The 13,116-nt window shown below is 41.4% G+C and overlaps 1 protein-coding gene across 1 annotated transcript in view; it reads right to left on the bottom strand.

The window, feature by feature from the left end:
• The window catches only part of LOC104943527 (phosphatidylinositol 3-kinase regulatory subunit alpha-like), a 30,983-nt gene that overhangs the window by 14,498 nt on the left and 3,369 nt on the right, over nucleotides 1-13,116 (bottom strand). The window contains exons 2-8 of the mRNA XM_010768969.1: nucleotides 11,926-12,397; nucleotides 11,263-11,392; nucleotides 9,259-9,351; nucleotides 7,823-7,894; nucleotides 6,575-6,691; nucleotides 6,286-6,484; nucleotides 4,028-4,110 (exon numbers count right to left, since the gene is read on the bottom strand). Of these exons, the coding sequence (XP_010767271.1) occupies nucleotides 4,028-4,110; nucleotides 6,286-6,484; nucleotides 6,575-6,691; nucleotides 7,823-7,894; nucleotides 9,259-9,351; nucleotides 11,263-11,392; nucleotides 11,926-12,117 (886 nt within the window). The 5' untranslated portion in view covers nucleotides 12,118-12,397. The remainder of the gene's footprint in view (nucleotides 1-4,027; nucleotides 4,111-6,285; nucleotides 6,485-6,574; nucleotides 6,692-7,822; nucleotides 7,895-9,258; nucleotides 9,352-11,262; nucleotides 11,393-11,925; nucleotides 12,398-13,116) is intronic.

Below are 13,116 nucleotides of genomic sequence, written 5' to 3'. Positions count from 1 at the left end.
AGTGGCTGGTTCGACTGGCCGCATGTCTTATCTTATGGCTAGGGCCGGGGAGTATCCCTCAGTTATCAGGGTGACCTTTCACCTGTCTGGACTTGCGGCGCCTGCCCCTCCTTGGAGGGCGCGTGTCACCGCAGACATAATCCTTATCATTCAGATTTCGTATTGGCGTAGAGTTCTTTCTTGGATTGTGCCCTGGAGTCTCTTCTGCTGCAGACCTATGGCCTCCTTGTCAAAACTTCTTGTTTTAGTACAGGATAAACAATGGCGCTGGCTTTTTTCAAAAGCCTTCTGTTTTGTGTTTATTGGCATTTGGTTTTATATCCCAACTGAAGAAACTTCCCCCTATTTGGGTCCGGCCGCCTCTAGCCCTCTCTCCTTCTCCCCGGACCCACGGGGGCGCCCTAGTTCCTGAGGCTTTCCGGGCAGGCCTGGACGGAAGGGATCCTCTTCGGCCCCAACCCCCAGCCCGCCCGCCATTTTTTGTTCCTGGCGTTTTATTCTATCTGTATTATAAGAACAGATGTGTATCAAGTGTTGCACACCACGTACTACCGCATATCTGTGATTGTCAACAGATTCAGTTGGACCTGGAAGCGTATATGTAAGCAGCGAGACATCTTAGTTTCCCGATGGAGGTGGGTCTGGACGCCCGCGTCGGCCTCATGGTCCGTCTGCGGACCGCATGATGTGGCACGTTTCATGCGGTGGGATGCGCTGTCCTGCCCCGAACATGCTCCGATTGGACGCGCGCGTATTCGCACTCACTATAAGGGAACTCCTTGCGCCGTTTACTGACTCTGAAAAAAGCCGGCCGGCTGCACTCCACTTTTGGTTGACCAAGCAACTTATTTGCACAGTGGCCCTGTCCCTGTTCTAATTCGTAGTATGCGCCCCCAGGTGACGAATCCTGTAGAGCCACCAGGTGTGCAAACGAGCCCCCGCCACTCGAGTTTAAGCTCAACAGACACACTTGTTGCGATGTGTGGCAATATTAACTAACCCCGAGTAGCTCCCGGTACGCGCTTTCTCTCAAGAAAAGGCGACGAAAAGAAAAAACCTTTTCGCCTTCTGGATACTGAATACGCTCATCGTTGTATCTTCCATAAGCATATTATGCCGACCAGCACGGATCCAATTAACATCCCTGCATTGCCCTGTGCAAGAATTGCCTATCTCAGCGATCCCGAGGGAGGGGTGGTTGTTGTTGTCGTATGTGCGATGTAACTGATTGATGATATGGGCTTATGGAGACGCGTTGATGTTCGGTTTTATGGCACGGCTGACTGATGGTTGCGATATTCCTAAATCGTCGGCATTGCAAAGTTGCATTTTCCCTGTTGCTAAATATCGTAGTGTTGCCAAACATTTTTATTTCCGGACTAATCGGGTTATTCCTGTTAGTCGGGGATGTTATTGCATCCCGCACTAATTCCACAACAAGTTTGATACCCTCACGATTTAGCCTATATCTCTTGATCAATTCACAGTCTTCCATTGTCTCCAAAACATTTCGTCTCGCAGCCATTTTCAGATTCTTTGTGAATAGGTCTTACTGAGTTAGGAGTCCTCTCGAGGACTTTTAAGCTCTCCTAAACTTAGGTGCTACTTTTAGGCCTAAAATACTTTGTGAATTGCTCTTAGTGAATAAAATTAGGAGTCCTAAATTTAAGACTGACACGCCCATTATGTTTAGGAGTTTCTCCTAAATTCGCCAGTTAGGAGCTACTTTTAGCCCTAAGATCCTTTGTGAATACGGCCCCTGATCTATATGAATGCACCTGCCCATTGCCTGATCAAGTTAGATGCCGCCTATCACAGTGCGCTGAGATTTGTTACTAACTGTAAAGCACTTACTCATCACTGTACCCTGTATGCCAAGGCAAGTCTGCCATCACTTACTGTAGGGAAGCTCAGTCATTGGTACATGTTCATCTATAAAGCCATGTTGGGTAAACTACCATCTTATATCTGCTCTCTGATCACACGGAGAGTTGCAGGTAGCTATTGCCTGAGATGACATGATGTGTTTTTATTACATGTGCCAAGTGCTATGACTGTTTTAGGTACTAAAGCTTTTATGTGCGCATGCTCCTCTAGCTTGGAACACTATGCATTTCTTTTTTAAACTGAGCATTTTGGTTCCCCTGCATCATTTTAAAGCTTGGATAGATGAAATGCTATTTGATACTCTTGGTACCTGTCATTGCGAAAAGGTTGTAATTTGTACCCCTGTATTTATGGTGTATGATGTTTTCTGTTGTTTTCATGTGTAACCAACAGGTCTCCCTTGAAAAAGAGATCGTTGATCTCAATGGGATTTTACCTGGTTAAATAAAGGCTACAAACTAACAAACAATTGTTCATGTAAATGGTCTGCAAAGGCTAAAATCTCCAAGTTCCCTACAGAGGGACTTTCTCTCCCACATGTGTGTAAAGAACATTTAATCACAATCAATCCAATAGAGAGATAGAGTATTTCAGCTAGAAACACACAAATGTAAACCTCACTGTGGTGCCAGAAATGAAGTCAGAGAATCCCCAAGGTCAGAGTAATTCATGCTCCGAGGAACGGAGCAAGATATAGTGCGATATTTTCTCAAAGTGTTAGACAGACCAACACTTTCAGGGCTTATATTGTTAAAAAAATAACCAACAAACGTACCCTTTACATTTTCCAGACTGCCAAAGGCAAAAAGATGGAGTTTTATGACGTGGTGAAACAGCGTATCCTCAAATCAGAGAAACCAAGCGGACATCACGTAAGCTCCGTTCACATCAGTATCTGGGTACCATGTGTACTACGACTACAACACGAACACCACCATTTTAATCCTCACCTTTCAAAGTACTCAATTAAGCATGAACTTATTAATACTACAACACCACTAAATATACTGTAATATACAAGTTATATATTGAAGTACAATGTGAACATATTTACTCGTAACAGTATCATTACTTGTTAAGTTTGTATAAATATTTGTTTTATTCAAATCCATTCTATTTTATATTAAACTGGACATTTTACTTAACTCGTGTTTGAAAAGTATGCTAATGTTTTATTAGGATATTTTACTTTAGCTTTAATTGGACACTTTACTTAAAACAAAATATTTGCATTTCATTTTATCTTTTTATTGTACATTCTTATTTTAACTTCTTGTGTTCATATGAAAATGTGTATCCTTTTGTATTTGTCTTATTTATTTCATTCTCAAATGGAGTAACTGTCATAAAATGTATTTTCCATCGGGATGAATAAAGTGTTATGCTTCTGATTAGCCACACAACAAAACGGGCAAAGCTTTAATCTAAAATCGGGATAAATCAACGATATTATACATCTGAGATGTTAAGCTTTCAGCACATGAGTCTTTTGGAAACTGAGCAATAAACACACTCATTTCATCTCTAATCATGCCGTTTCGACAAATACTGTTGGGAAATCACCGTTATTAAATCTATGGATTATTTTATAACTTTCTTAAGGGGTTTTCTGTCCCTCTGTGAACTTATATGAGTAGAAAATGTGACAAACATCTGACATTTGACCCTTCAGATTGAGCAAGAGCTGCGACATGTGACGTTGACACAGATCGAGTGTGACGCTGCTTCACGGTGTTAGAGGAAGTGAAAGAAGTCAATCGAAAACTTGGATGGAATAGTTCTCTTTAGTAAAAAATATCTCAAAGTGTTTCTCAACGTCATGTGATGCTGGGTGATGCTGGGTAATGCAGCACAGCAACATAGGTTTTTTTTGGGCAAAAATGTAAAATGTGCGTGGATGTAAACAAATCTCCTTTCTTTTATTCCAACAACCCTGACAGAGTTAGACTTCTTCTTTCTTCCAGGTAATATCATATTAACACTTTAAGCTAGTTATTCTCATATCTTTCTTCATTTTGCCACAAGTAGTTCATTTTAAAATAGTGTTTGTGTTGCACATCATCTTTTGCTGTTATTTCCATGTGCCAGATACATATTTCCTCAACATTAAGCCGGTACCATATGTTATGAGGACACATACCTGGTGCAGCCTGGATCATGTTGAGCTCGCTGGTGATCAGAACCTCCAGGACCTGAACCAGAGGATCCAAACTAGAGTCAGACCTGAACAGAAACAGGAAATTCATATTTAAAATCGTCCCTCACAAGCATAAGGGTTTAGATTCATGGTCTTAACCTGGTAAGCCCTGAGCCTGCTTTTCAGGTCTCAGGCTCGAAAATGACATTCCCAGAACAAATGACCATATCTTCCCTTCTAAAAGGGTTACATTAATAATATTTTTTCTCAAAGCAATGATAAACCTGTGAGTTAGATGTAGAAAAGTCAGAAGCAATATATATATATTTTTATTTTAAAGTAAATTCAGATTGAACATTAGTGAAAGTTACAGATACAAAATTACAGTAAAGAAATGTAAATGATTGTGTCCCTCAAAAAAGAAAACATTACTTATAGTGAACACCACCCTTGAATGATGGGATGGTAGACTAAAAGCTTTAGGAATCCAAACTACAACATATAATAAGTATCCTGTATCAAGATTAATGCAAAACAAGTGACATTTGACCTTTTTAGAGAAGTTTAGCAAGAAAGAAAAACCCACCTCTGGGGTCATTTTGGTGGATTTGCCGTTTCTCTGGAACCCATTGGTCGATTTTGGTGATTGACACCTTTTTTGAACCGTTAGAGCCAATAGAATCGAGGGGAAGTTCCTAAATCCACCTACACGTTACCACGAGGAGTGAGAGTGATGCGCACGCAGTTTGCCCAAGCCGAAAGCTAGGTTACGCTCTGAAAACTGAAAACTAGGCTTATTGCCATAAATTGATGATGGATTATCAGTAATCATTTTAAAGGGACACAGAGACATTGGATTAACCTTCAGCAGCGTTTATATGCGTTTTAATGCCATTGAACACAACTTTTGATCAGAAAACAGCAAAGGTAAGACGTTTTTAAAGTGAAGTTGTCTTTGCTTGCTTTCGCTGCCACGAGTTTTGGTCGCACAGTGATGTTACTTATACCATTGGAATCTGTGGAATCTCAGCTTTTATATGATATCCAGTTTATGAAGATCCGATGAAGTATAAAATATTTCTACCGTGAGTTATGTGCTAAGTGCGTTAGCACTCTTTCGCTTAGTGCTAATTAGGGATGCTCCGATCGATATCGGCCGATACTCACTCTCTGCCGATCGATCGGTGCTCTCTAAAAATGTATCTACCTCTGGATCAAGCTAAACTAGTTATAAATATATTTATTCTTTACTGTCGGGTCACTCATTACTGGATCAGTGAGCTGCATGAGATACTGACGGGCTGTCAGGAGAGAGAGAGAGGGAGAGAGAGAGAGAGAGAGAGAGGGAGAGGGAGAGGGAGAGAGAGAGAGGGAGAGGGAGAGAGAGAGAGAGAGAGAGAGGGAGAGAGAGCGGCTCCGCTCATTTCTCATGTCAACTTGAATAATATACTTCATTTGAATGTAATAATTATGTTGGTTGTTGTTTGTGGAAGCGCCAGTGAATGAGCCCCATTAACTGAGTTTTAAACATCACTTTAAATGGAAGATCCCCATAGGCCCCGCCCACTCGATCGGTATCGGCCGATACTGATTCCGGCGATCGGCCCCAAAATTGGCGCTCGGAGCATCCCTAGTGCTAATTCAGAGGCTCGGCGTTAGACTTGTGTTTTGTTTCGGTAAAAATGGTTCATATCGTCAGGTAGCCGAGTTGTTTCTCGTTAAGTGGGTAGGACACATTCATAGTTTGGTAAATGTTACGAAGCCCTCAGACACAGTTTCTTGCAAGATGTTGCCGAACAGGTTAAAAAAAGGAAAATGTGTAAGATATGGCCAGAAATTGTGTTTCAACTTAAAAACTACCATTATCAACAGAATGTGAAGAGGTTACCATTTTTTTTTTCATGATGTCTATGTAGAATTTGCAGCGATATCTAGTGAAATTAGCATGCTAACTCCCTTGCAATAGCCCGTACAGAACCACTTGACTTCATGTCACCACCGCAGCTACTGTTCGGCGTCATGAAGTTTAGTCGTCCCATTGAGTCCCTTGCTAGGAACCGATGTAAAAGCTTTGGACATTCTTGAGTGTGGTATTTCCTGGCGCATTTTACATCGTATAACAAAACATAGAAAGTCCCAGGCATGTCAGGCATCTTCAGGAACCTGGAAGTTCTAAACTGCTAACTCTTTTCCAGCTTTAGGACTTATTCCTCCCCCACTCTATAGCAATACTATAAAAAAAACCTGTGCAAGTTACTGACCCTGCAGCCTGTCTGAACAGCGGGGGGCTGAAGCTCTCGGCCAGGCTGCGGGGGCTCAGCTGGTTCCTGGAGCTGTGCAGACAGAGGCGGGCCAGGTGCCGCACCACGCTGAGCAGCGTCAGGCCGTACTGGGCGGGGCAGGCGGGCGAGCTGGACACCCCCCGCAGGACCTGGGCGCACTCCTCAAGGTCCCGCACCTCTGCAGACCAACACAATGAACTGTTAACACACACCCACTTCAGGACTGTTGCAGTGAGTCGGGAGACAGGGATGGGGGCTTTACTCTCACCTTGCACTGCTTGGATCATTTCTGCCTGCAGCGAGGAAGGGAGGATGGGCCCTGGCAGATCCTGCAGGAACCGGAACACCCCGTCACACAGGGAGGACACCTCCAGCTGCTCCAGGTCTGAAAACAAACACACCTCGGGTTAAAAAGGTACAGCGATCCAGTGGTGTAAAGTAACCAAGTACATTAATCAAGTACTGTACTGAGTTCGAATTTTGAGGTACTTTTACCTTACTTGAGTATTTAAAGTTTATGCTACTCTGTACTTCTACCCCACTACAATTCAGAGCTAAACGTGTACTTTTACTCCACTACGTTTATTTAGTACCTTTAGTTACATTACAGATCTGGATTGATGATGTGAAACATAATCAAGTGTTAAATCAGACTTTAGTTCCACCTGGAGTAAATTCACAAGCTACCCTGCAGTATACAAAGTCATTCAAACCCTTGTTTTTTTTTTCTTAGGTTTTAGTCTTTAAATTACCAAAAATGTTTTTTCCAAATCTCAGATAAAAATATTGGCATTTGGAGATTTTATTTGCAGAAAATAATACCTGTCAAAATAACAAAAAACATTCAGTGGTTTGTGTACCCAAGTAAAGTTCATATTTATTTTAAAACACCACAGCCGCTTGAATTCTCACAAGCTGTGGCAAAAGGTCACTGAGCAGTAATGTGTCCTAATGGTGGAGAGGATGCCAATGTGCATGAAAGCTGTGACCAAATACTGATCTGTGAACTCGGAAAGTAAAACACTTTAGTATTGTGGTGTTAAAAAAGATACATTCATTTATTTTCTGTGTATTCTTTGAGATCTGAATCACCCGCATTCTTTTTTTTTCATTTTCTAAAAATAAATTCTCTTTTCTCTTAATTACAGTATTTGTACTTGGAATTAAAAATAAATGTTGTCACTATTTAACAAAATAAAACAAAAAATTATGTTTTAAGTAATAGTTTCTACATACCTAAAACCAGATACACCGATCATTTTGCCGTGATCTCTTTATTTTCCTAAGCTGTAAATATATATACAATAAAATCACTTCAGAGAGATAAAGAATAACGCAGACTGAGGTGTTGTCGTGTGGTTCGGGAGTATTTACTGAGATCACAGCTTCCACCATGTTTGACCTTTGTTGTGTGCCAATGCCCTCACTCTCTCGTTAACTAGTTCCTGTCTGCATTTTTACTCAAATAAAATGTTTATAGTCATAGAAATGTCAGTAAAAGAAGAAGACTCCTCACCAGCGTCGGCCAGCTGCCGGGTGTCCAGACCCGCTCCAGTCAGACTGCGATACACACCAAGACTCTCCGCACCTGCAGCAACACACAGCAGATGTCAACAACACAAAGTAAACCGTGCCAAGTGAGGAATGAAACAGGTTGGTGTGACAAAAAGAAAAAAGAAAAGCTGTGTGTTTAGCCACGTTATACGCACAGTGGTAAATAGATTTTATATTTACTGATACTGTTTATTGACCTGATGTTTTTCGACACTAATAGATATTACTCTCCATAATTTGGTGCAAAAGTTAAAGACATGACATGAAAAGGTGTAAAAATATTTAACACCAGTTATTTTATTGTTACTTTTCTTTCAGAATAAGTGCAAGTAGTTATCGAGTTTCCCAGAAGCAAACAGTGTTACAAGTATACGTTTATCAAGACATTACATACATTTTCCAAAGTAGGACTCATTTACCTAGCGAGTAGTTAGAGGTTTGTGCTATGCTAGCTATGGGCTACTGAAGATACCTAAACAAACTAGACCCCACGGTAGTGAAGTGCAGTAAATCTTGGTGACAGCGCTGAGACACTTCCTGTGTTCCTGTTCCCCTTGTCAGAGATGGCAGGCTGCACTTAGGACGGAGGACGTGTAGCGCTAACGTTAGCAGGCACTTTGTAAAAGCAGTGGAGTACTTCGTGACCACAGTGTGAACGTTGTGATCAGCTGTTTTAGCGCAGTTCTCCAGTGAAGGGGGGGGGGGGAAGTCTCCCTTCGCAGCCGGTTGGCGTAGTTTTGGCACAATGCCGTTGTACAGACCGACGTTAACAGCAGCCTTGTCTGTGCACACGGAGACCGACTGTCGTCCGGTGATCTAACCGCCTTCTGGAAAAGCTTCACAAGTACGTCGGTACGCAAATGCGCTTTGTGACACAAGTGACGGTACGCATTTCAGATTACGCACATAACCTGCGTACCAGTTATGTGCACCCCTGTACTACAGCAAAAGTATTCTCCGTCGGGACTTCCTGCAACAACACCACGCCGTTATCTTGATTCTGATTGGCCAGAAGACATTATCAAAGATGTTCTATTGAGAAGACGATCACTATGTAACAAGAGTTTTCAAAACCGTTTCTGGTCTTCGGTATTTTTTCGGTAAATCAATCTTACTAACTGCTGTCTGTGCAATTTTCGGCTCGAGTTGGCAGACTTTATTTTGCTTACTTTAACATCATTTTTCATGGTGGGGCTAAGCCATTTCTTGGTATGGGTGTAGCCTACCCCAGCCATACCCTGGCGCTGCCACTGGTGGGATGTAGGGGGCGGGCCATTCTGCACATGCGTTAAATGCGTTAAATATTTTAACGCAATTAATTCAAAAAATGTATTACCGCTGTTAACGTGATAATTTTGACAGCATTAGTTTGTATACATCTGTATGTGCGTTTGGTACCTTTGGTCTCGATGGCTTCCATCAGTCTGCTCAGGAGGGGGGGGGATGTGTCCGGGGGGCCAAATTGCTCAGCAAGGTCCGGCAACACTAAGCCTAAAAACAAATACAATAAAACACAAACTGTTCAATAGGCTGCATGACATTAAAACACATTTGCAGTGCACTTTGTGTGCAAGTTGACACTGTACAGACGATATATATGATTCAGTCCCTACTGTTCAACACAGTTTGGGTTGATGAGAGGTGAACACTTCAGCCTGTTTTAAGTTTCAAGTCATTCAATTGGGCTTCCCTTTTCATTTATGTATTCAGACTATTTAAATGAATATGGAAAATATAGTAGTAGAGGGTGCTGCGTTTTGAATACAACTGTCATTAATATCTATTTCTGTATGCCAAATAGGACATTTTCTGCTCATGTTCAGGTTCATATTTAGTGTCTTTACTGTGACTTGTTATTGCAGTGACATTTAAATGCAGGCACATGCACAGATAGACCCAAAGGGGGGCTTGAGCACCTGCCCTTATATTTAAATGTATTTGTCCAGATTTTTTTGCGCACAATGATGAACAGTGCAATTGCCTTCTATTGGAGAGCACAGCTAAAGGCTAAACGTTACGTATAGAGGGTTAAATTACTCAGTGTTTTATTTGACTGGTTAAGCTACTGAACAGTTTTATTCTGAAGCAAAATAAGTTGAGTTTTGTAAGGTATTTGATATCATGTGTATAGTTAATCATATAACAGAGACATAACATTGGGTCAAGTTACACTGTATAGTGTGTATGTTTGCCTTTCATATAAAAATGATCTTAAATCAATGAAAAACATAAACCTGTGTTTTTAGATACAATATATGTTTTTGTCTTTTGTCACTCAAATGGCTAGGTAAGACTTGGGCTATAATGTAATGAGAATTTACTGAAAAACTCTTCATTTATTTGTAAAATAATTGTCATGAAGCAGTGTTTGAATCAACCTTAGTCATGGGTTTGTTTCAAAAACATACATTTCAATATTCCTTTAACACTTGTCATATCTTAGTCATTCCAGGCAAACATTTGTTAAACTATAAACTCAAATCCCCGGCGTGCCTTTTTATGCATTTGGGGCCATTCCCCTCTAACATCCTCTGCACGTGCCTGTTCAAATGTATATGTCGGGTTGAAAGTGAAAGAAGTATACAGACTGCTTTAAGAGAGAGTTGTTGAGCTGCCGTCAGATGAGAAAGATTATGATGACGAGCAGTAAATAGATTAGTAAAAAAAAAGTTCAAATGAAATTCACACCTGTCTCCACAAACTTCAAAGCTCTTGACACGAGAAGCACTTACTACTTAAAGTGCTACTCACATGAAAAGGTAAAAAGCAACAGGAAGCAGTGACAATCAGATCACTGATACCACAACACACACACTGTTCTCTGGTAGGGCTGATGCATAGTTCAAATCTGTTCTGTCAACAACCTGTGTGTGTGTGTGTGTGTGTGTGTGTGTGTGTGTGTGTGTGTGTGTGTGTGTGTGCGTGATACAGCTGCTGCAGAGGAAGCAGCTGAGGGAAACTGAGCACATTATACGGTTGAAAACTGAGCGATCAGCTTAGCACATCAACATGATTTAAGAGGAACACTTCTACTGACTCTATATGTATTCATATCCTTAGGACCATAACATCCACCGTAATATAACTTTACAAGCCATTTAAACACAGGATAGTACAAAGAAATCGCATGCAAACAGAACAGTTTGACAAGACTCGTGTCACTTAGATCAGGTATAGATAATATCAGGAGCATAAATACATGTTTGCTTTATTTAGAGCAGTGGTTACCCCATGCATGTTGCTGTGAATGAGCATAACTTGTGTTTTTGGGGCAGATCTTTGTGGGCCTTTTCTTTTGGCTAACATGCAAAGAACATTTGAGCATACACAGCATGTTTGCAGCTGCATTTTATGGATGACTTTTTTGCAGCCGGAGAGGAAGTTTGGGGTTTTGGAGCTCACCCTCTGACTCAGAGTCGGTCCTCACGGAAGCTGCCGATGCTGGCCTGGGTGGGCGGGGCTTTGGTGTGGGCGGGGACATCCTCTTTCTGCCAATAAACTCCACATACGTTCCCGGGAAGTCGCCTTTCTCCTGTGGACCAGAGAGAAACACATTAAGAGTTGAACAAATGGCACAATCTGACAAAAACGTGTTAACAAGTTAACACCACTATGATTTTTGAAGTGTAAAAGTAAATCACCAGAAGTAAAAAGTTAGGCTATAAACAAACCACATCACGGTCAAATTGCTGCACATCTCCACCTCTAAGCTCAAGGTGGCTAATGTTTGGCGGGATGACATTTAGTTGTTTATTTGGTCACTTATTAGCAGCTGCCGTTTTGATGACGTGTAGAAGCTTCAGACATTCACCAGTGCAGTACTCATTCACTGCCATATTTAATGTCGTAGAACAAAACATGAAAGTCTCTTAAACTTGTGTCAACCACAGATCTTCTTTCTCTCATCTAACCACAAACACGTTCAAAAAGACGTTGACTCTTAGATGAGAGAACAAGAAGTGACAAAATGCTAACTAATTTCCTGGATTTAGGACTTATTCCTGCTTCCTCTATAGCTTAACCAGTCCTCCTCACAGTGTCTAACTTGCCCGTGTGGGGTCATACCTGGGTGGTCTCGTTGAAGCCCGGCAGCCAGCCGATCTCTGAAGGTCGCTCTTCGGCTCCGTTGCTGCAGCCGAGCGCCAGCAGCGCTCCTTTACTGACCAGCAGCATGTCTCCCACATGCAGGTCGATGTCCTCCTCCCTCTCCTTCTTGTAGTCGTACAGCGCTCTGTACTGAAAGCCCTCGGAACTCATTGTGAAGGCTGTATGGCTTTTCAATAACTAACAAAAACAGCTCTAAGTAACAAGATATATAAAAATAGGCTTTTATCCTGAGTGGATTTAATGAGGAGAATGTAGACTGAGTAAATATGGCGTTTCCATCCGTCTGTGTGTCTCTCCTGTCTCCATGTCTGCTAAAGTCCTGTCATCCCTCCAGGCCGAGCCTCAGCCGCCCGATCAGAGCATCCTCGCCGTTCATGAACAGAAGTCTCAGAAGAGGCGGCGGCCACATCTGGGGAGGCGACGAATCGACCTGTGAGAGGGGAGAGTTTAACGAGAGGCAGCAGCAGATGGAGACAGGAGACACATAGGGCAAAACAAAGTACATCAATACAGAAGACTTGTTTCCATTTTTTTTCTTTTTTTTTTTCTTCTTCTTCTTTTCTTTTTCTTGTGAATTTATAACAGATGGTCTTTCCTTTATAAGGCAGGGACCTGAATGAATCACTTAGATTTGAATCTGTCGAGAGTGGCATTATTTTATACAAAAGTGGAAAAATCTATTTTTTTAAGACGATGAGGCTTTAAGATTGTAATTTTCCACACTGAGAATTTTTTGCTTTAATCTTAATTAAAAGTTCCATTAATTATGCTTGTACAGAAATAATATGGACCATAAAATACATGTATTAAAAAAAAATACTACAGCTCTCTGAGGTTACACGGCAACAATACATCATTAAGAAATACATGTTTCAAATAAATAAGGCAGGATCCTTTCTAAGTGTGTTTTTTGCAGTATGGTGTACGTTTAGGTTTTACCGTATGTGACAGTGACCTTAACCGTCACACATGGAAAACATTGTTACACCCACACATAGCACTAATGCCAGGAATCCCGACTCCCCTAGAAATAGCTGAACCCCCTTTGCTATGTTTTTTTTTAATTTTTAAAAAAAAAATTTTTAACAGACATTGCTCCAGATAACAAACCGTACATCAAAACATGTAACAACAAACAACTAAACAAAA

Source organism: Notothenia coriiceps, unplaced genomic scaffold (genome assembly GCF_000735185.1).
Source record: "Notothenia coriiceps isolate Sejong01 unplaced genomic scaffold, NC01 NC01_scaffold00006140, whole genome shotgun sequence".
NCBI lineage: Eukaryota > Metazoa > Chordata > Actinopteri > Perciformes > Nototheniidae > Notothenia > Notothenia coriiceps.
The sequence above is the reverse complement of the archived record's forward strand: the minus strand, read 5'-3'. Positions and strand labels throughout refer to the sequence as shown.